Source organism: Nipponia nippon, unplaced genomic scaffold (assembly GCF_047370975.1).
Source record: "Nipponia nippon isolate SJK-2023a ecotype South Korea unplaced genomic scaffold, ASM4737097v1 scaffold_6, whole genome shotgun sequence".
NCBI classification, from domain to species: domain Eukaryota; kingdom Metazoa; phylum Chordata; class Aves; order Pelecaniformes; family Threskiornithidae; genus Nipponia; species Nipponia nippon.
Genome location: NW_028262380.1, coordinates 13,388,756 through 13,412,043, shown reverse-complemented (window position 1 = coordinate 13,412,043; position 23,288 = coordinate 13,388,756). Strand labels below are relative to the sequence as shown.

Genomic DNA, 23,288 nt, shown 5'->3' with positions numbered 1-23,288 from the left:
GACAAGCAAGCAAAATAAGCTTAGTCCCCACTTTAATTATTTCTGTAGAAAATATCATCATCTCATTCAAAAGATTAGTTTGTAATGACAACTTCACATTTTGAGAACGAGACCTCCTTTTAAAAAACAAACAAACACAAAAACCCCCAAGCAAACCCAGACCCTCTCTCACATATCAGTCAAAGATCTTCTACATGGTACGGGATCTAAAACAGCAGACTTTATTTCTGCGTTCAACTTGTGCTCAGCCATCAAATGGTCAGTATCTCACTTCTACTTTTAGAAAAACTGCATCTGTGACAAGAAAATGCATACTCCTAACCGCGTGGCCAGGCCTCTTTTCATAAAAAGAGAAAAGACAGACCCGGTTTTGAACAGCTCACATTCAGCCTGATGGAGACACGTGCATTATGTTGCTGTAAGTTTACAGCTGCAGCGGCTCGGGATTCCGTGTAGAATGATTGCAACCCCCCTGAATTACAAGTGCAATGAAAACACCACATAAATACACACTTGGGAAATAATGGAAAATAGTTGCTCTGTAAGGTCCTCGGGTGAATACTTTTGTTCCTTAGTATCTAGCATGCTTTAAACTTCGTAGTTAAAACTTCCAAAGGCATAAATTATTTTAATTATTTCTTAAATCCAGCAGGAGGAGTGTATTTTCATTGTGTTTACAGAAGATGCTTGGTAAAAGAATTAAATTTGATCAGCCAGGCCTTTCAGTTGCTTTATCGGAATTATTAACTCCACAAATCCTGAAGAATTAGTTTCCAATGTAAACAGTGCTTCTATCGTGCAAAACCCACTGCCTAGTCCTTGGCAGCAACTGCATCCGTCAGCAGTAGGGTAGGCCTTAAATGCACGTCAAACTATGACTTCGCGGGAGTGCTGGCCACAGTGAAAATACGTGGAAAGGTACTGCAGCTCCTGGAGAGCCAGTCTTCCCAGGATTCCTTCACAGTAACTCATTCTTCTCCTGCCAGGACCAGCATATTTAAGTATGATCCCCAATGAATTTGTCATCTACCTTTCACATAGAGCATCTCACATTATTTTATTTTATGATCTCTGCAACTAGTAGCAACAAGGCTCTAGAGATTTGGGACAAATGAAACTTAACGGATACATTTTAGCTTTCTACAGTAAGATCCCTTTTCCATTGTTCAAGGCGCTCTTAAAATGTATTATAATGTGCAAGCACTTACCAACGTTATGAGCTACCTCTGTGCTCCAATATGACGACGATGGGATTCAAAGGAACAACGAAGCTGACAGAGCTGGCCGTGGGTCAGCGTGCTGCCGACAAAAAGTGACGGGGTGGCAAACACTGCCCTACTTCGTCGTTGTGGATAGCTTCGCCTGGAAAGAATGCACCAAGGACAGAGACCGAGATGAGAGACTTCCATGAGAGACTTCCATGTACGCTGCCTTCTACCTGACAGCCTTCCTGCAGGGCAAGTGCTTCTGGAAGAACTGTATCGGTTACTGTAACGTACTTGCAACTGTAGAACCCAGTTAACCCAAGAACATGAGGAGGTGCAAAAGCAGCAGTAAGTCTCTCTTTCCCTGTCACTACAACACAGGGTCACTTGTATTAACAGCAGTAACAGCTATATAATATTGCTACAATTGTTTTTCACATAAAGATTTTAGAAATTGTTAATGAAGAAGGCTTAACTGCCCATCATTTCTGTGCAGACCTTATTTTGCTCACTACAAGGAAACACAGTGAGATGTAGCGACTACCCTTGTATCACTGAATTGAGCAGTCTCAAATTCTTGAATTTCTTCTAAAATCAAGCTAAAAAATCAAGCCTGTTATAAAGTATAGATGAGGATATTTTCATATTGATTTCAGTGCTTTTCTTGTTTGTAGCCACAGAAATGCCTGAGCAAATAGCACTACAGTAGCAATACTGAAAGCAAATACATAAGCACTAGAAGAGACTGCCTAAAAAAGGGATGCCGCTTCCACTGTTAGAGATTTTTAGGAACAGATTAGATAAATGTGTCAGAAATTATGTAGGTATGTATACATACATCCTGCCTCGAGGAAGAACAAGGAACTAAGTGATTTCCAGATTTCTCTGAATCCTGTTTTCCATATAGGAACAGCTTATATCCAGAAGGGCTATTAAATTGATTCATAGTTTGCAGAGAAAAAGGAACCATTAGATTGCCTATGGGACATGAAAGCTTGTGCAGTTTTTCCTTTATTGATCCCAAACTTGTGTTTGAAGAAAGTGCGACTTGTGTGTGGTTTAAGCCCGTCGTCCAAAGAATAATTTGCCTCATGAATCCCTATTTGCTATGGTAGGCCACCCTGATCCCTTCCAGATACAGGGCAGAAATTGGTATGGAATGCTTCTTTGTTGCACAGTTACTTTATTCACGCAATAATGAATGCTAAGGACTGTTAGCATGCTTTTTGTTCCTAATATCCTTTTGGTAGGATTTTTCCCTTTCTCTCTTACATTTTTTTTTTCTACATTTAATGACTTCTAATATTTGTATTGATATTTGGCTTTTGTCTTCACTCTGAGATGGGGTTTTAGCCCATATTCTTTTGACTCTGAAACCCTTATCTATTTGACAACAAAATCTTCTTCAAGGTCTCAATTGTCATTCATGCTTTTTAAATATTTTGCCTCCATTTTTCCTATAATTTGATTCAATACAAAAATATTAAATTCTTTGAAGCACCGCAGATCCATAGAGACATATTAACCTGCCCAAACTGAATGTTACTTGGTTTCATTCATCCTTACTAGGTTTAGACAACAACTAATTTTTAGTCCAGCACTTGTTTTTTTCCTAGCGAATTCCAATAGAAAGTTACCACATGTTGGGTGCAATGCCTTTTGTGTTACAGAATTAATCCATCTGCTTTTGGAAATGTAATTTAAATTGTGCTTGCTTAAGAGAATAAATCTGCTACAGCATCCCAACTTTTCATTATGCAGCTGTGCATAATAAAAACCTTGTTTCCTTCTCTGGTATGATTTAGTGATGAGTTACGATCCATAACAGAAGTACTCTGGAGGCTTTGTTAGCAATTATTTATGGGCACTTAAGATTCTGCAATTCTGAGAGATTAATACAAGTAGCAATATTTTTAGTTTTTATAGTCTTACTCCTTCACACCTGAGTACTCATTTTGTCTTTCCTAAACAGCGTGCAGACAGTGATAGAAACATTCCAGTCACAGGCATCATGTTTCGGTAATATCAGTTCAAACGTGCTGGAAAGCCTCACGCTATCTTCCCCTGCCTTTCCCGCTCTTCATTTTCTTGCTGTCTCATGGAGGGAAACTTTAACCCATATAAGTCTATTCTGCCCCAGTGGTAACAGAAGGGTTAACAGTAATGGTAGTCACAGACCTGGCTTCACTCTCCTCATCCTTTATCATGTTTAAGTTCCTACAGGAGGAGGCAGCCTTTTGGGAGAATGAAATGGCGTGTTCTCCAGCTGTTCCTCACTCATCCCACACCTGTTAAAATGGTTTGGTGCACAGATGTTCCAGGGCTAGTAGGAATGCTCGTGCAGATGGATGGTGGCTGTGCTGGAAATGGACTGCTATCAAACACAGATGTGCAAAAGACAGGCAAATATTAGTTTTGTGCGAACAAAATTAATTTGTGATGAATTTGAAGAGCATAGTAGTCTCCATTTGTCAAAACCATCACCATTTTCTTGTGAGGTATTGATATTTTTGATCAAATCATCATCCTGCTCATTGCTACAAGTCAGTAGAAACCTGAATTTATTCATTGTTCCCTTTTCCTATGCCATAAAACAGGCATTAGTTACTTTATCATACATAAAAGTAATTCTGTAAAGGAAGGAGGAAAAAGATCAACATCTCATCTCTGTTCTAAAACTTGCCTTCAAGAGAGAACTTTTCTGTCTCTTAGCATGATGGATGGCGACAGAGATCATCCATCGCTTGCTACGCTTGGCACACTTGCACTCTTGCTTGCGTGAGCTAAAACTACCTTAAGCGACAGTGATGGGAAATGGAGGAAGGAGGTGTTGATCAGCTATGATCAATGATGTGCAACTGTTGTATCTTCGCAATACGCAAACATTTGGTTAACTAGAGAAAAAAATATTATATTGAAATGTCTTCTAGTTTATGACAGAGAATTACTGACCTCAAGGTGGATAGGGAGCTGCACAGCCCATTCAAATGAAGCTCAGTTTGAAAGCTGCTTGCATCATACTTGACTTCTGGTGAATGAAAACTCAATCTGGATGTTCCCATCTAGTTCTTAAAAAAAATAAAAGTTGTATCAATTGCAAAATTGCTGAAGCTTCAAAACAGAACTAAAAGCCTAAGCGGAGAATGATTTCCCACATCTACAGGCATAAGAAGCATGAGGGAAGCCTGCATTTCTGCTCCTTAACTTTACCTTGTCCTAAAGGAACAAAGGAAGGACTATTACTTTGCATACTTTTTCAATATGCAGTATATTTTGGAGAAATCAGTGAGACAGAACAGAGCACAAACACTTCAAGCTTTTTTGCAGAGTAACCATAAAACTAGCGTATTGAATTCTGCTGGCATGAATATGAGTTTGTATGACAGGGCTTTTGAATTGAATGTTTTCACAAAATTAAATTCTCTAGCACTGATCTATTATTAGCCCACGTAGATGTTTTTTGCCCACTAGGTGAACATCAGTTGCCAATTTGAGGCTGCTCTGTGTAGTGCTTCCTTCCTACACAACAGCCACAGGCAAGACACTCTTGAACAAAACATCAGGATTTTGTCCCAAGAATTTTTACAAAATTAAGTATTTTACAGGTTTACCCAACTCTCAGTCAATGGCAGAGCACTGATGATGATAACCATGCTGAGTAAGTGCCACAACTAACTTCTTACCGTGCTTTTGAGGATTTACTTACAATCCATCTGTTAAAACAGGAAGACTTGATTTCTTGGCATGCCCTTCTGGATGAACTTTAAATTTTGCACAGCTGAAAAACAAAGGTGCTCAAGGTCCCCTTTGCACTTAGTTGTGCCTTTATACTTCCCGTACCTCGTAGTACCTATTCTGTTTCCTTTTAATAATTAGGACATGCTGCGCTTCCATGGGAGCTAATGGTGTGACGCTGTATTTAGTCACATAGTCAGCCCTTCAGCTTTCACCAATACAGAGGAACAATAATACACAATACTTGCAGACGGAAACGACGTTATCTCAATTGGAGGCGGCTTTAACAGAATGGATGCTAAGTGCTAATGCAAAAGTCAACCTTTGCTAATAGCTTACAACAGCCAGAAATGCTATTTACCCTTTTCCGTGAGTTATACAGTCATTCACATGCAATAAAGAGTATTTTTTTGTTTATATTGACTAGGCTGTGACTTTCTGTAAACATTTTGAGGCTGACCCCGGTATTTTTACACTGCCTAGCACATTGGGACCCTGGTTGGTCTGTTTCTTCAGTGCAAAGAACAGTAAGAATTTTGTTGTGAGTGGGTAGCAAAAAACCTACCAGCTGAATAGGAAGAGTCACCTGTGGGTTGGAAATGGAAAATATCCACTAAAATAAATTGCTTAGAATGGGATCACAAAGGTATTAATGATTGTTAGGCAAAATTCTATCCTTAAATAAGTGCTGACTCAAGAAGTGTTTAAGCGCCTAACTCCTTGTGTGATTTGAAACTTTTAGCTGTACTCTACGCTCTGCTACTGTGGAAAGATTTCCTGTGGCAGATTTTTCTAATAGTTTCTTCAGCCTAAATAATATTACAAAGATGGGAGTATCATTATTTCCTTTGGAGACACTCTGCACACTTACAGAATTCAAGACTGTGTATTTCCATTCTGTTATTTACTGTAGGAACCTAACAACTTTGACCCAAGTTTGATGATACCATGATGACAATACACTCTCCTGACTGCTCCAACAGAATTGATTCCCGCTCTCAAAACCAGAAGGAAAATGTTAATACTGAAAAAGGAGTTAGTGACAGCATACGCTCCAAAACAGTAGGTCTCTTGCATATAAAAAAGTTTATAGTGCTTCCAAGCTGTTTTGCTTTTATTTACCTTCTTTTAATAGTAATATGCAAGCTGCCTTGCAGAGGTAGTAATGATTTTCAAGGAAAGATACGGAGAAATTAGTGCCAATCTTAATTATGTTGATACCCATCTTAGAAATCCAGCAGAATAAGCACTGAGATTTATCAGTCTCTGACCCAGTCACAAAAAGTACCTGCAGAGGTACGGTTTTTGGTTGATGGTAGGTTTTCAGGGCCTACTTCTCATCTTGAAAATGATCTAATTCTCATCTTGATAATGCAACTGGTGTCAGTGGGGTCATGATGGCAAGTACAAGTTTACCTCAGCCTCTCGCAGTTTATTCAGGTGAAACCTGCCCACATCATGGCTTTGCTCTTCTTGGTATTGAACTAATTACATTAACAGAAGTTCAGGTATTTCTGCATTTGCTGCACTCCCACTTCCAGCTTTGAGGTAGATAAAAGAGGTGTGAGGCGATGAGAGGCTGGTACTCGCATCCTCGGTTAAGATGGGGGACAACTTTATCTTACAACCGTTCTAGAAACATGATCGCTGAGTCTGGGTGCAAAACGCACGTGACCTTTGCAGAAAAAAGCACGGAGTTTCAAAATGATAAGGAAACATGAGCGCCCTGCTCCTGCAAGGTACCGATTGCTTGCAACTCCATTGATTTCAGCGTGGGAGTGAAGGGCTGTGCAGGATAGGCTAACTATGCAAACGCCAAAAGGGAGCACTTTGAGACAGAAGGTAAAGATAAGAGAACTGAATGATAAATCAAACATGCTAGAAGAGCAATCGCCATCCTAGAGCCTCCACTTTTGGCATTACAAGTCAGTTCCACAGAGCTATGGATGCACCTTCACTTGGTGCCCCACACCTGCCACAGGCCAAACCTGCAAAACCCACCAGATTCTGTTTTCCTCTGAAATGCAGCCACGACCGTAAGGGGAATCCCGCCGCAGACCTGCTGCCCCCAGAGGCCGCCAGCGCGCAGGCCCGGCCGCCCCGCCGCAGCTCGGCGCCCCGCGCTGCCGGTAAGGCGGGACGGGCTGCAGCCGCCGGTAACGAGAGCGGCTCCCCGCAGCGCGGGGCGCGGAACTCCGAGCCAGCCCCCTCAGCGGCAGCCCACCGCTCCCCCACACCCGCTGCAGATCAGCCGGCCGCCGCCGCCCCGCACCCCGGGCGCGCTGAGGCGATGCAAAATGGCGGCCAGCGCGCAGCCCCAGCGGCCGCCTCCCGCCGCCCCCGCCCCGCCGCGCAGGCGTTTCCCTCACCGGGGGGCGGCGCCTGCCACCGCCGCGCTGGGGAGGGGGAGCGGCGGCGGGGCGGGAGGAGGCCGAGCCGCGGCGAGCGGAGCGTCCCGGGAGGAGCCCGGCACCTGTCCCGCCGGCGGGGCCCGCCGCCGCGCCCGCAGCCAGGTGTGCGCCGCACCGCGCCGTGCCCGCCGCGGGGGCGGGCGCCATGGGAGGCCCTGCGCCGCGCGGAGAGGGCGCCCGGCGGGCGGGGGCCGCGCCGCCTCACCCCCGCTGAACCCGCCGCTCCTCCGCGGGGACCGGAGAGCGACATGGACCGCCCGCCGCAGCCGCCAGCCGCCTCCTAGTCCCGCAGCAGCAGCTGTGGGGCGGGTCGGGCATGGCCCAGCATGAGGAGAGCGACGGAGGGCAGCGCTACCCCGGTGAGGCGTCAAAGTTTCTGCGCGGCTCTTCCTCCTCGGGCGGCGGCCCGCGGTCCTGCGGGGCTCCGCCGGCGCCTGGGGCCGGGGGTGTTCGGCGGTACCTGTTGGGGCGAGGGGCAGAGCGCGGGGGGGCGAGCGGGCCGTGCCGGGCCGCTGCCACCTGCGCGCCGGGCGGGCGGGCAGGAGCAGCCCCCGGCGCTGCGGGGCCCGGCCGGCGCCGGGGCTCGGCGGGCGGCCGCTCGCTTTGCCCGTCTGTGGCCACCTTAAAAAGTTAGAGGAGCGGCTCGGCGCCGCCGGGGTCTTCACCGAGTGGCTTAAAGACCGCAGAGGAGGGTGAGCGTTGCTTCCTCACGGCTTTGGGGGAAGGCATTGGCTGTGGCGTTTTGGTTTTTGGTGGGGCTTTTTTTTGTTGGTTTTTTTTTTGTTTTGTTTTGTTTTTTAAATGAAGGCCACCAGCAAGAAAACCTTCGCACTGTCGGGTCAGCCTCAAAGCTCGTGAAAAGGAAGCAACTTTCGTCTCTCTCACCGCGCCTCTTTCTAGTCGAAGTCTCCTAGGCAATTCCCAAAGATCAAACAAAACTGCAACAACATTAGCTGAAGTTCTCAGCCTGCTGCTGCTAATTTAATCTGGCCTCATATTTTTCAGTAATATTGGTGTGGGGAGGGAAAAAAAAAAAAGCCCTGTAAACTGTTTCTGGAGCAGAGGCTTTAGAAGAACACTGTGACTGATTTATATTGCCTGCCTGACGTAGCAAAAAAGTGGAAAAGCAGTAAATGCTTTACTTATGATCGCTCTCCAAGCGCTCTGCTGAGAAGCCAGATTTATGAAGCTCACACTTCGTGAAGGACGCTGGCTGGGAGACAGATAAAAGACTTCTTAATAAAAAAAAAAAAAAAATCCCAACTTGTTTCTTATCTTTTTGCTGTTAAAGTTTTGGTGGTAGTTGCGTACGTAGCCTTAATCGCTGTATCTCATGCTTTGTCAAAAGCTAGACTGTTTTGTAGCCTCAGGAATTCTTCACTGTTGGCAGTGCTGTGGCTGTTAGGAGCTGAACATAAAAAATCTGAACCAAGAAATGTTTAATAAACAAAACCGGGTTTGATGGTCTTGTGCACCGAGGTCACCTGCAGTTGCACTTGATAGCAGCAATGTGTTTCGTGGTACATTCAATAAAAATATTCTCAAATGCATGGAGAGTATAAAGCCTTAATTTAAAAAAAAATATTTTTCCTTTAAGAAGAAAAAAAACAGTTGCAACTTTGTAATTGAGGAAATTCCTTGCTCTTAAGAACTTTAAAAAAAAAAATTGCTGGCAGAGATAAGTGTTGAAAACATAAGGTGTGTGATAAAAATTGATATGTTAACTCTTTGAGAACTGAGCAGTATATGTAAACCATTCCTCTTATTTCTGTGAGGCAAGAAGATATAAAGTCTGTTTTGTAGGTAGTTGTCTTACCCTCCCTTCTAAACAAGTTCGTTGCCTAAATTGTGTTGCAAGTCACAGAAAACTTGAAAGAACGTGGCTTGAGTTGGCATCTTTCTAATCTTTGTTTTACTCCAATGGTTTGGCATTACTGTTAACTTTCTTCAAATTTTACATTAAAACGGGTTAAAAAGCCATTTTATTCTAGATCTTAGAAATCCTAATCAAGTATGACTTGTTCCCTCTGTGTGGTTGAGTGATATGCAAAGTCAAAATCTGTTTTAAAGCCTCTGGTTATTGTCAGAACATGTCTTCTTGCGTGCCGTGATCAGAATCTGGGGAATGTAAGGCCATGTGGACAGCCATAATGGGACGGACCAAAACTCCACCTGTCAGACAGAAGAATTTACCTGGGAGAAGGCCTAAAAGCAGCACTATTGTACGCTGATATTTCCATGAAGTTCTGACGCTTGCAGTTCAGGGACTTACTGAGTTTTTGTAGGAATCCTCAGTGATTTTTTTCTTCCCTGAGCTTACATGTAAACTTGCAGCATCCACAGTGTACTGTGGCAAGGAGTTATGCGGTTCAGCTACGCTTTGCATGAATAGCTACGTCCTGATGTTAATTTTGAACCTGCCTAGAAAACTATCTTCACCTCGTGCCCCTTAGCGCTTATGTTGGAAGAGTTAATGAGTAAATAATACGTGCCTACCTACCCCCTCATTGCCACTCGTGACCTGCTGTATTTTCCTGTCTCTGTTTCCCTTGTTATCTCTCTTCTGGGATACTCACACTTATGATGTCATGGTTCCTTAAGACACAGGATGTTAAGACTTCACAAATAATCGATTTTATTTAGATGATAATACATTTAAGTGAACCGTGGGGATTATGAGTGTTGTACAGACAAAATTGTTTATTCTTTCTCAATAGTTTATTATACTGCTACTACTTCAGTAGTGCTACATTTATTATGATGATAGTGTTACAATAATGTTATGTTAATAAATGATTTATGGAAAGAAGTTAGTATTGCTTCAGCAAATGACACTTAGAATGTCTGACAAAAACAAATGTCAGATTTTGCACTTACCGGTGAGGCAGCTAAAATAAGGAGTATAAAAATCACTTCACTATATCCTTAATAACAATCCTACAGCAACATAATGCAAAATGAATCAAGGAGATCTTGTGTATGTTTTTGACAGCTGATTACGTCTCAAGTTTTCATTTAAAGCCCTTGATGGGTATACTTCAAGGCTTCCCACAGTTTCGCTGAACTGCGTAAAACCTTTGTAGCTTGTTATTGCGTAATTTGCCCTAGCAAGCTATAGCTGTTATATACTTCTGCATTTGCTGGTTGCCCGTTTGAAGCATCTCTTTCTGTTCTTTCTTCCTTAAAAAAAATACCAAGTTAAAATAGCTTCAGTACCCCACGTGGAAATTTATTTTCACTTCCGTTTGAACTCTCTTGTTTACAGAATTGTTTGGCCTCTTGAGCTGCTGTGTTTAGTGGCTCTTCCAAGGCCACTTGAATGCTTACCATTTGTAAGCTTAGTCTAGAAGAGCCGTGCAATTAAACTAAGGACTGGCTGCTACTAGGGAAAATCATTGAGCAGAAGTGAAGGCAGTCACTGAAGGACTTCGTTATGGGAACGTGCTTGTGCTGTTTGCACAAACAACATTAAAGTTATTCCTGTCTGATGACATTTCTGAACTTTTTTTTCTGGGCTACGTTGTCTGGATGCATTAATATGTATGTATTGTGATAAAGCACATGCCTGTACCCTTGCTCATACAGTTCCATAGTGTGTGTGTGTATGCTTTAGAGTACTGTTGGGGCTGGGTGGGCTGTTGATTTAAAGAGCAGTATAATGTGTATGACGGGGTGGGTGAGCATGGGGAAGAGGAAACAGTCAGACTTACATTAGAAAAACAAGTGAATCCAAGCAAGGAGATCTGAGAGCAGGAGATCCACGTATATGCAGCAGTAATTATGTCTAATGCTTCATGTTATGTCATATTGGTACACTTTGACTATCACAGTTGACTTCATGAAGTAGAATAGTTTGTTGCCTGTATTCAAGGATTGTTGTTTAGGGTTTGGTTGTGTTTTTGCTGACCTTTGCAATTTTATTTTAGTGAACAGAGAGGTTCATGATGTATGCAGGTTGTATGCCAGCTATCTCAAGACATCACTTCTTTAAATTGCAGGGGATATAAACTTTTCAAACCATGGTAATGTGAAAAAAAGAAAAGTTGCTATAGCAACTCTGTAAGAAAAGTGTACAGCTTTTTAGTCAAAACAATAAATTTGAAACCTTGTGTGTCCAAAGGATTAGGCAATTGATGCATTGATTGATTTGGATGAGCAGTACCTAGTTGGCTGTTAAAAAGTTCTCAAAAGGTCAAATATCCAAGGTTGTTTCTGCTTGACTTTTCACGACGCTTAGGAGTGGATTGAACTGGAGCGTCGGATCAGCCAGTGAATAGCATTTGTGTAGTAAGCTTAAGAGTGGGTATAGCATACGAAGTATGTTTGGATTCATGAACTTTTCACGTGACTGAAAGCTTGTGGAAGAAATTGTTATGGTTTGGACCAGTGGAATATGTTTGAAATGTGTTTTCTGTCACTTACTGCCTGTTGGTATCACAAAGCCAAAGTGTATCGATGGGCTCAGATCTAAGAACGGACAATGTGTCAAACGCTGGTGTTTTGCAGGGCTTAGGTGCCATTAGCCAGTGGTTTGGAACTGCTGAGATGTTTGGGTTTTGTTTTGGGGTTTTTGGGGGGGGGAGTTGTTTGCTCGTTTTTTAAAAGTGAAATGCATGGAGGACCTCCTAGAGGACAACTGGCACCTTTAATTAAGTGCACGACACTTGAGAGCGAGTAGGAGACCAGGCTTCAGGAACTAGAGAAAAATCCGTCTAGAAAGCAAGCTGTTTGCAAGATGGGAGGAGTACTCTTCACTCCTTCACACTTAGTGCAGAGTATTTCAGAGTGAAGAAACCAAAGCAATATGTGCATATTTGTTCTGCCAACTGCTGCAGAGTAATTACACTGCAAACTTCAGCAGAGCTGTAGATAATTTAACTATTCATGTAGAAAAGGGGACGTGTGTGTAATGTCACAGTAATAACCATGTAGTGTTTTAAAGGGTCAGTAGCAGTTCTGGGAGCCAGGGCAGCAGTCCTGATGGTGTTCTAGGTTTATGAAAGGCTGCAGCTGCTCACCAGGACAGTGCATCTAACCTGCAGCTCATACTTAACTGCCTTCTCTTTGAGGGTTGCTCAGATTTAGACTGGAAGTGGGGCACTGGCTGGATTAACTGCCCTGCTGGCAGCCCCCGAGGAGACAGTGTGAATACGTATTGCAAATATGAAGGATAGCAATCCCTGAGTGTAGTAAATACAATATATTTTCAAGTGTCAGTTTTACTGTACGTGCACTGATGAAGTGCATCATGTGTATTGTCAAAACATTGACTACATGGATAGCTTTATAGCTATTCAGATTTTGCATCTCTTACTTAATGCAAAACTAATATATTATGCATTCTATTTCAGTGACAAATTTATTATTGGTTTTGTCGTTTCTAGAAGAATGCTAAGAAATCCTATTTAAATGAACACTTCAGAATTTTGGTCTTAGTATATGGAAACAAGTTTTGTAGCTCCCCAACATCAGTAAATATGTGTTTATGACTGTATAAAACTAAATTGCAAATATTTGTATTAATACTGACATGGAACATTAAAGTACTGCAGTTTTTATAGTACGTAATTTCACTCTCAGGAGATGTATGCGAAGCAAACACGGGCACACAAACTGCTTATGAAAAGCTTTTCATGCTTGACATTTTCTAGAAGCCTAATTTAAGTTGCCATTGTCCTGCTTGTTCAAGCAGGGGGAAGGGATAATAATCATGTGCAAGAGAAGATGAATAACTTAATTAAAAGCCTAAATTATGACAGGAGTGAGTGTATTTAAAAAAACCCAACAAACAGCCAAGAACAAACAACAACCTTCCTGCAAGCTCATAATCTTGTCTTGTCTTTCTTTTTAACCAGTTACCAGTTGGGCCAAGACAACTGATGTAAATTTATCCAACTCCTTAAATGGTCTGAGCTTCATGGGAATTCTGGACGCAAGAGCGGGCAGCAGTATCCAGGGCCTTCAAAACTTGAACTCCGGGACCCCAAGATCTCTCTCATTGCCTGAGTATGGGCATGGCCAGCTGTCCAGTGCTTTAGAAGATTGTCATAGCCTTAAATCAGTGGATTCTGGTATTCCAACTCTAGAAGTAGGAAATCCAGAGCCTGTTCACTGCAGTGTGTTAAATGTGAAGAGAAAGCAGTCAGAACCTGAAATTGTGCCTGACAGGGCTTTTCAGAGCGCGTGCACACTGCCACCTTATGTGCCTCCACATTCTCTGACTTCTGAACATGACCATGCTGTGCGAAAATCCTCTACTTTCCCAAGAACTGGGTATGACACTGTCAAACTTTATAGTCCAACTTCAAAAACTCTGAATCGAAGTGATGATATCTCTGTCTGTAGCGTTTCTAGTCTTAGCACAGAACTGTCAACAACTTTATCAGTTAGCAATGAAGACATTTTGGACTTTGTGGTCACAAGCAGTTCAAGTGCAATTGTGAATCTTGAGACTGATGAGGCGCACTTCTCGGATGTTACCCTGAATTCCACTAAAGAGACCAATGATCAGAGCCAGCAGGAGTGTTGTCAAGAGACAGACGTGGACAGTAAACGAAAAATATTGGGACCTTTTACGAGCTTCTTTGCCAGGTAAAGTTTCCATAAAATATATTTCTCTTTTTAACAGTGAGCTTAAGTAAGATCATAGGAGAAAGGTCTTGTGTGATATTTTACGTTGAAAAAGGTAATAGCTTGGTATTTTAATTTAAATTGGTATTAACATATTTTTTCTGTTCTGAGTAAGTCAGCAAATATTGCTAGGGACTAAGGCTCTGAATCCTACTCTGTATTATCCTTATCATATATGGAAGCATCTTAAATCTACTTAAAACATTCCTTCTACATTACAGTAAAAGGAGTTCTGAACAAGTTTGGTTTTTTTTTTTCCTCTGAACAAGGGTTTTCTTCCTGGCTTCTCCAGTGATGCCTTTTGTGATTTTGGCGAAGAACCTTAATCTTATGTCCCATAAATAAGTTAAATATAGGTAGGATCTATAGCTGTACTGAAGAGCTTTGACATCTAAGGATTCATAAGTGGTCTAGTAGTGGTGGAATATTTTATTGATCAATGTGAGTGTATGAAGCTTAAAATATAAATATTTGCCAAACACTTGTGTGACTACTATGATTTTTTCCAAATCTCAGTTATAGTTTTGTTAATACCTTTTTTTTTTTTTCCTTCATTTTTGTGTGGAATGAGAACATCTGACATTTTGTCACTCAGTTGTTGAAATGAAAGCATTGGCCACTCAGAGCAGTTACATGACCGCTGCTAAATGTGGCCCTCGTATGAACAATAAGGTATTCTAAATGCAGATATCCAGTGATATCAGTATCCAGTGTTGGGGGGTGTGTGTGTTTGTTTGTTTTTATTTATTTAAGGCTTTCATAATGTCTCTTATTTTTAGGATATGATGTCTGAAGTATGATAGATTTTGAAGAAACTGTTCTAGAAACAAACTTCAGACATCGAGCAGAGTTGGCTGTATCTAACTTGTTTTGAACATGTGATTGCTTCAGCTAATCTCTTTTTCCTCATGTAAACTTTTTTTCTTTTTTGGCATGAGGTGAATAGGCTGATATGAATAGGCTGATGAAATACTTAGAGAATCGGCAAACATCATTCTTTGAAAGGCTGCCTTATTTGAGAAGCTTAAGGGTTTCTTCAGATCTACTAAACTGGTTGAAGCCTTCATTGGTTTTTATTCTTAGGTTAGAGTACTGTGCAGCAGAACTCCAGTCATCAGTCATGTTTGAGGTGCTGAAGCTTTTGTGGACCTCTCTCTGTTTGTTGCCATGGAGCCAGCCTTAATTCTGAAGCAGGAGGCTTCTCAGCACTTCAAAAAGCGTGAACTTTTGTTACCCGTTCTGGTAGCACAACTGCTAACTCAAACAAATGCTGTCCTTCAGCCTGAAGGGAGCACAGTGGAACAGGCGTATTTAGACCCTGCTCAAAGCAGGATGTTTAACCGCTTCTCAACTTTTCTCATCCAACAGAATAAAGCCATCTGTCCAAATTCTGTTCTAGTGTAGTTTCTAGTGGTTTTGCCAGGGTTACAGAAACGGTGGTACTCACTAGACTGACCTTTTAAACTAAATCTTTTCAGGTACATTGAATTCCAGAGAACAAAGGCTGTCCTTACTACCTATTAAATGGGGAACAGGTAATCTTGGTCACCATGTGATGTCGTCATGAGAATATGAGGGTTAAGTTCAAACTAGGTGATCGGCTTTGAAGTTCCAGGTGCTCGCTCTGTAGCCTGGCCTTTAATATCCTTCCCTTTAACATCCACTTTCTGCTCTGTTTTGAAAACAAGAGTTGCTCACTTTTTGTCTATGCTTGCACACCACACACACATATTTTATGCATCCGTTCTCTTATGTCGTGCAACCTGGTGGTGAGTTTCACAGGTATTGAACAAGCAGGGAGCTTCTGAGGGTCCTTCTGTGCCACAGGGAATACTGTCTATATTTATGCTGTCAACATTGTTAAGGATCAAAACATGCTGTTGTTAGTTTTTGTTGATATTTGCACTCTGCTGTCCCTGGGGTTGTAGTTGCTTCCTCTAATGATCGCATACAGTCCCTGTTCCCTGGAGTTCCTGTGGGCTCCTTGTATTCCTAGGGCTTAAACGAGCGCTTCAGTAAATGAACTTGGGCCCTGCAGTGTTTTGTTTGAAAGTAACTGAGTTGTAGGGGCCTTCCTACCTAGCTCACCTTACGCTGTGTGCCAGGGTTTGTGTACAGTGTTAGATGAGGAGGAAGCATTTGGAATAGTATCTTTGAAGACCAGCTTGCTGAGAAGTGAGCTTCTTAAAGTAGTTTGTAAAAAGTGCTGTGGTGGTAGGTATAAACTAGCACTTCACTCTCTGCTGAAAGGAGTTTCACTTGAGATTCACGGTCTTGCAGGTTAAGTGTGTAAACCTTCCCTTTTGAAAACCAAGGATGAACTATGACAGCAGAAAGCCAGATTGCTTTGGGTTTGGTCAGTGGATGGCACACTTGTGTACAATGTGGAAGAACAACCACCTGCGTGGTTTGTACAGTCTTTCTACTTTCCAGCAGCCTGATGGTCGTACAGGGGCTCTCAGCCTTCATCTGCAGGTTTAGCTCTTTGAGGGCTCCTTTGGGTAATGGGATACAAGTTCGAACCACTGAGAGAAGATGAGTCAGCGTAGTTTTTGTTCAAGTTGTTGACATTTGGTAAAAGGAGAAACCTTGCTTCTTGAAATGGCAGCTGTGCTTGTATTGAACGCTGTCTGGCACCTGAGAATGTGTTAGTTTCTCTGAACTTGCGAAGACAGAGTTTGCTCTGGATATGTTAATTAATATTTGAAGCTGCCTGTAGACATAGTACTGACAAAAATTAGCTGCCTTTGGTGCTTGGTCACATGCACCTAAGCCGCTTGTGTATCAATTAAGGGTAAATTTTCTATAGTATCAAGAAGATGCTTAGAGAAGCACCTGCTTTGGAATGTAAAATTATTTCTTAGCACTCTGTAGATTTATTTTTCTTTGTGAGACCATATGCATGTGTGCACGTGCACTATGCGTGAGGTTGTGCGTTCCGTATCAGTTGCAGCAATGTCTGTGGTGCGTTATGAAGTGTTGGTGTTGGCTTGGGGCTGCACTTGAAAATTGAGTTACAGAGGAGATTGAAGAAAGGAGAACCCTGTTGGCTTGCTGCCTGTCAATCCTGGCACCTTCAAGGGCACTTGGGAATGGAGTGCTCCTGCCCTGCCTTCTTAAGCACTATGGTGAAGAAAGTTTCCTGGACTGCTCCTCTGGCTCAGTTGCTGTCTCTTCAGCAGATGGAGACTCTGAAAGGTCTGGTTGTTTCCTCAGGTTGTTACATGGCGCTTGGGGTGTGTCAGGAAGATCCAAAGTGAGAAAAAGAGACCGCTTTCCTACTTGTTTACACATAGCTTTCCTTTTGAAAGAGCTTAAGGCATCACAGGTACGGTGCTAGGTGGAGTACTAGTGCTCTCATTTGGCTCCAGGTTAGCACATGAAAATGGATTATTGCTTCTGAAAGCAGCTGTAATGCTGACTGCTGACAAAGAAACCAGACATGTTGGTTGTTTTCAAGTGTCACATGTACTTGTATCAGCTCCAAAAGGCTGGAGGTCTTTCACATAGAGCATGGTTTTGCATTCATTTTCTTCATTTGAATATATGCAGGAACTTGGTTTGAGAAATAGTGTGAGCACATCATTGGCTGGGAGACTAAAGAGTCAGCGGCTTTTCTGTCCCTTTGCCCTAGTGACCCAGAGTAGCATAGCGTAATGACTTTTACCTTTGGACTTTGCTTCTGTATGGTACTGCTGAAACACAGACTTTTTAAATGCTTGGGTTTTTAACCAGCTTTGCTGAATCAGGACCGTTGTGATCTTACTGTAGAAGTTGCACTTTTCATTTATTGTTTTCATTTATCATTTTGGAGAGTGAGGATGAGGCCTTTTATGATTACACGCAGAGTGACCATAAAAAGGATTAGGACTATGTTCAGTTAAATAATAAGCCATGCGGTTGCCTTCCTTTTGAATGGACTACAAGAATCCTAAGTCTTTACTTAGTCCACTGCTGTGAATATTGTCTATTTTTCCAGGAATCTGGATCCTCTTTCTTTTCAGGATGCTCTTAGAAGTTTTCGATCTGAATGTTCTAAGTAGCAGGAGAATAGGGCCAGAGAATAGGGACTACACATGAAACAAAGGTCTTTAAGAAGAATATTATGTTTTACTGTTTCCAGAGAATCTCTGTATTTCTGAGAGAAAGCTTCTGAAGCAGGATTGGTATCATATATATGATTGATATCATATGTCATTGGCATCATCACCATACATAGAAGCACAAGCCTAGTCCAGACTGGCCATACTTGTAGTCTGAGAAGAAAAAGGGCTTAAGTTTCACAATAACAACTTCAGCGATAAGTCTGAAATCATGTAACTCATACATTTGTATCACATACACACACACATTTTGAGGTGACTGGTCACACTTAATTGGGAGTTCTGAACTTAAGGAATTAAATCCATCGATACGATAGATAAGTCACCTGAGTTAATGAATAGGACCCTTTCATAATGCCATTTGTTGCTTTTAATGAGAGGACAGCTTATTGTACTTCTCTAATTTTGGTGTTAAAAGGATGGTAGAAAAATAAGGAGCGTTATACTCCTCAATTATGTTGATTTCCCACTTTCATCTCTCCAAAAAGGGAATTCACTGACCATAGAAGGGAAGAGAAAGGATTAAAATAATCAGGATTGCGTAATCTGAGATCTTAAACTTTATATGTGATGATGTCTCCTCTTCTGTGCATGTTTTATGTTAAATGAAGCCCATGAGAGTATAGGCTGTTCAGGAGGAGACAGACTGAGAACAGGACTGAAGTGTGTAGGACGAGGGACAGAAAGAGCTGGATGTGCTGTGGGGGAGGATACGAGTACACTGCGTTTAACCACAAATGAACAAAAACTAGCTGAGCTCCAGGTGGAGTTGTCCAGGGGCTGGGAGGAAGGACTCCAGAAACGCAGTCTCTGACGGAGGGAACCCGCGTGGACACCCAGCACAGGCTGCTTCACTGCCCTCTGGGCGGGCTGGGCTCCCCAGGGCTGCGGTTGCCGACCCCCCGGGATTCACCCTCCTGTTGGAGGGAAAAGAGGAATTTGGTGGCAGTTTCATCCTCCCCCCCACTACTTTATCTGGGTGCATTTTGAGCTGATTGTTGTCAATAATGGGCATTTAAAAGAGGAAGGCAAACAAGCTTCTGTTTCAGTGGTGTGGGAAGCAGCATAGGCACTGAGGATCTGTCTTAACATAGAATCATAGAGTGTTCTGAGTTGGAAGGGACCCACAAGGACCATCGAGTCCAACTCCTGTCCCTGCATAGGACAACCCCAAAATTTACCCTCTATGTCTGAGGGCGCTGTCCAATTGCTTCTTGAATGTTGAAGCTTGGCACCGTGATTACCTCCCGGGGGACCCTGTTCCAGTGCTCCACCACCCTCTGGGTGAAGAACCTTTTCCAAATGTCCAACCTAAACCTCCCGTGGCATATCTTCCTGCCGTTCCCTTGGGTCCTATCACTGGTCATCAGGGAGAAGATATCAGCGTCTGTCCCTCCTCTTCCCCTGTGAGGAAGCTGTAGACTGTGATGAGCTCTCCCCTCAGTCTCCTCTTCTCCAGGCTGAACAGACCAAGTGACTTCAGCCGCTGCTTGTACGGCTTCCCCTCTAAGCCCTTCACCATCTTTGTGGCTCTCCTCTGGACACTCTCTAGCAGCTTCGTATCCTTTTTGTGCTGTGGCACCCAGAACTCTGCACAGTGCTCAAGGTGAGGCCGCACCAGTGCGGAGCAGAGCGGGACAATCCCCTCCCTCGACTGGCTGCAATATGGTGCTTGATGCACCCCAGGACACGGTTGGCCCTCCTGGCTGCCAGGGCACACTGTCGGCTCATGTTCAACTTGCCGTCGACCAGAACCCCCAGGTCCCTCTCCGTGGGGCTGCTCTCCAGCCTCTCGTTCCCCAGCCTGTACGTACATCCAGGGTTGCCATGTCCCAGGTGCAAAATCCGGCACTTGCCCTTGTTAAACTTCATATGGTTGGTGATTGCCCAGCTCTCTAATTTGTCCAGATCTCTCTGCAGGGCCTCTCTGCCCTTGAGAGTGTCAACAGCTCCTCCCAATTTTGTGTCATCGGCAAACATGATGCTAGAAGCTATTTCAGCAGCCTATGAGGCATTCAGGTATACTCATCTGATGGCTGCTTTAGTCTTCACAATATGGTTTTGAATATTACTTATTTGAAAGCCCCTTTCTGTCTACTTGAAATGAAAGACTAGTGGTCCTCCCCTCATCTGTACTTACTATTGTGTCTCTGTGTAGAACAAAAGAAAAGTTGCAGAATTTTTCTGAAATAAACATTCTCTCTCAAAGCAAATCTTCCGTAGGTGCAAAGTTGGAGTTCTACAAAGACAACAGCCTTTTCTTCTGGCAAAGGTTGAAAATTGTTGAAAATTGAACCATACAGTTTTCTGAATTCCTATCCTCTAATTCACTGGCAAGCTTTGAACTTTGTCATGTGGCCTCTTCTCCACTAGGTGTTGAGCTGAAACTGTCCACATTAATTTTAATCCCTGTTTTCCCTTTATATGTGAAATAATATAATTTTTGTTTAGAATTACTGTTCTGTTAGTTCTTCCTTAAATTTTGCATGAAATCTTATTTGAGATGTGGCTCTTTAGAATAAAGGGAAGTTGCTTTTGCAGTTAAAACCTGCTTTATTTAAACTCTTGTTTGTGAGAAACTGTTTTCAGTTACTCAACAGCAAAACTAAGAGGCTTGTTGAAGTTATTTGTTCATTATGGAAGTTAAATGGAAATCTGCTTAGCAGTACTTTGAGTTTGGGGAATTTTTTTTTAAGTAATGGTACAAAATGATGCAGTCAGTGAGGACTTAATGTGATCCAGTTATTACGTAAAATGAAGTCAAATGTGTATGTTTCTTTTCTAGTGGCTGATGTGAAGCATTACAAAAGTCTCACAGCGACTGGTGAATGAGATTTGTAGCATAGATGGGTGTTGTACATTGCTTGCAGTATTCAGCTATAATGCTTTTTTCCCCTGTTCCTTCCCTTTCATCTCCTCCGTGAGGCTGCCTTTTGGAAAGCTTGCAGTTGTTCAGTTGTTCATTCTGCATGCTTGCTTTTGAACAGAAAGAGTAAGAATTACATACATTGTGATAGATGTATACAAGACTTCAGGAACTAATTCAGATGAATGAAATTAAGGTCAGTTTTCATCTGATTCCTTGTCTATATGAAGGTTTAGTGAATTAGTGGGTTAGATGGACTTCATATCTTCAGTTAATTCGCAAGAACTTTCCTGATGTTTCCCTGAGTCAAAAGGAGCTGTGAGAAGTGGGTGGGCACTGGGGAAGAAGGAGAACATCAGCACAGTCACTGCCATGTGTCACTATCTGTCTCTCTATCTAATCAAAATACCGTTTAATGTTCAGCTGACTTTTTGTTCCCTCCCTTCCTTATCAGCAACATCAACTGTTGTCAGTTACTGCAAGTACAGAAATTATAAACAAAAATTACTCTGACTGTAAAGAGTACTTAATTCAGGGTCGACATTGTGAGGGAATGTTATGTACGCTTAGAAATTCTGAAAAATGCAGTGAGCAGGGTGAGATTAGGTGGAATAAATATCAATTCTTGCTCCTTGATTATTATTTTTTTTAATACTGTTTCCCTTTCTTTCCCAGTGTTAACGTAATCTGTGGGGAAGCTGGAGTCAGCATTAACTTTCATTTTTAAACATATTTATAAAGGCTTAAACAAGAAATGGTCTGTTAATAAAATTCTATGTATGGATGAATTCTTGTTTAACAGAATGAGTATATGGAGACCACAGGTTTTCTGGGGCAGGAATATATGTTTTTAAGCCTTGCTCTGGATATTCAGAGTTCTGTTAAATAAACATTGAGTTTGCGTGCAGGGAAAAAAAATAATCCATGAATTCTTCTTTCTGAACTGTTAATCTCAATTTGGACATTAGTTACATTGCTGTTTTAAGGAGTTATTCCTATTAAGCCTCTCTTCCTGGTCATTAAGTGCGCCAAAAGTTTTCGAGCCATATGTAAGGATACTAAAGAAAAAAAACCCTGCAGTAAATGAGTCATTCACACCTTGCATTGACAACTGACAGGATAAACACAAGAACTTGGTAACAATCATGAGGTAAGACAAGGTATTTACTTAGCGGTCCGACTCCCCTTTGTGAGCTGCAACCTTTTGCAAGTACAGAATCGCAAAGCAGTTTAGGTCAGAAGGGGCTTCTGGAGCCCTCAGTGCAGTGCTGGCTGCAGCACTAGATCCTGTTCCTCAGGATCTTGTCCAGTCAATTGTGAGCATATCCAAGGACAGAGTTACCACAGCCTCTCTAGGCCACGTGGGCCAGGATTTAGCCACTACCACTGTGATTTTTTTTCTTCTCCCCTCCCCTTTTATCCAGTTGGAATTGGCCTTGCAGCAGCTTGCTGCTTTGCCTCTTTGTTTTTTCTGTTTGCATCTCTGAGGATGGTCATCCAGGCTAAATGAAGCCGCCTCTCTCAGCATCCCCGCTTTTATATCGTGGGCCTCAGCACCCAACCATCATAGTGGTCATCCACTGGACTTCTTCCAGTTTTTGATCTCTCTTTATTTTAGTCCAGGGGCCCCAAACTGGGTATAGATATAGTCTCATGGGTACCAGGCAGAGCTTTTAATCATTTTTTCCTCTTGATCTTGCTAATACAACCCAGTCCATGTTTAATCTTTATTGCTGCAAGGTCTCACTGCTGGCTCAGGTTCAGCTTTTTGCTTAGGATGACATTTCAGGTATTCATTCCATTTTTCATTTGTGTGGTAATAGTACCACATGATCAATGAAGAAATCTGCTTTCAGCCTCTGGGAATAGAATTTTAGGTTCTTCTGATAACATTAAGATAACTGGGAATTTTGCCAGCTAAAAAAAGTTATGAATAGCTGGTTGACTTTAATAGTTTTAACTTGGACCCAAATGCTGCTGTTGTGTGAGAGTCCTAACTTGCTGGAAGTCCCATTCTGCAGCATCAGCGTGGTAGGCTAGCACTGTGCATCATCCACATGCAAAATAGTTCTTGGTTTGCTACAGGCAATCCTAACTGCTGAACATGCAGGATTACTGTCTGATTTATCTTTTCATGTCTTTGACGCTTCAATGCAGGCAGCTCTGCTTTGCTCTCCTCTGAAATGACGACTACCCTCTTAAAAAAAAGATAAATACAGAACAGTGTAGTCTTGATAAGTAATTTGTCAAACCCTTCTTTTTTTCCCCAGAAATCTAAAGAGAGATTTCAAAGTTACCCTATTGCAAGCTTTCAGGTACCCTGTACCGCTAACTTGTG

General features: G+C 42.4%; 1 protein-coding gene and 1 long non-coding RNA gene across 4 annotated transcripts in view; one reads left to right on the top strand and one right to left on the bottom strand.

The window, feature by feature from the left end:
- Nucleotides 1-15: 15 nt before the first annotated feature.
- On the bottom strand, nucleotides 16-7,252 carry LOC148051364 (uncharacterized). Of its 2 annotated transcripts, XR_015699631.1 has the most exons (4): nucleotides 6,942-7,252; nucleotides 4,158-4,273; nucleotides 1,209-3,579; nucleotides 16-979 (listed from the first exon to the last, which is right to left on the bottom strand). It is a non-coding gene; the product is annotated as an uncharacterized LOC148051364 (long non-coding RNA). The 2 variants fall into 2 exon arrangements; XR_015699630.1 differs by lacking the exon at nucleotides 6,942-7,252 and having other exon boundaries at nucleotides 1,209-1,362; nucleotides 4,158-5,373.
- A 115-nt stretch (nucleotides 7,253-7,367) lies between these two features.
- TBC1D14 (TBC1 domain family member 14) overlaps nucleotides 7,368-23,288 on the top strand; it is a 76,310-nt gene continuing 60,389 nt past the window's right edge. The window contains exons 1-2 of one of the 2 annotated variants that reach the window (XM_087736216.1): nucleotides 7,368-7,710; nucleotides 13,207-13,942. In XM_087736216.1, the coding sequence (XP_087592342.1) occupies nucleotides 7,668-7,710; nucleotides 13,207-13,942 (779 nt within the window). In that variant the 5' untranslated portion in view covers nucleotides 7,368-7,667. The remainder of the gene's footprint in view (nucleotides 7,711-13,206; nucleotides 13,943-23,288) is intronic. The other variant, XM_087736214.1, reaches the window with a different exon arrangement.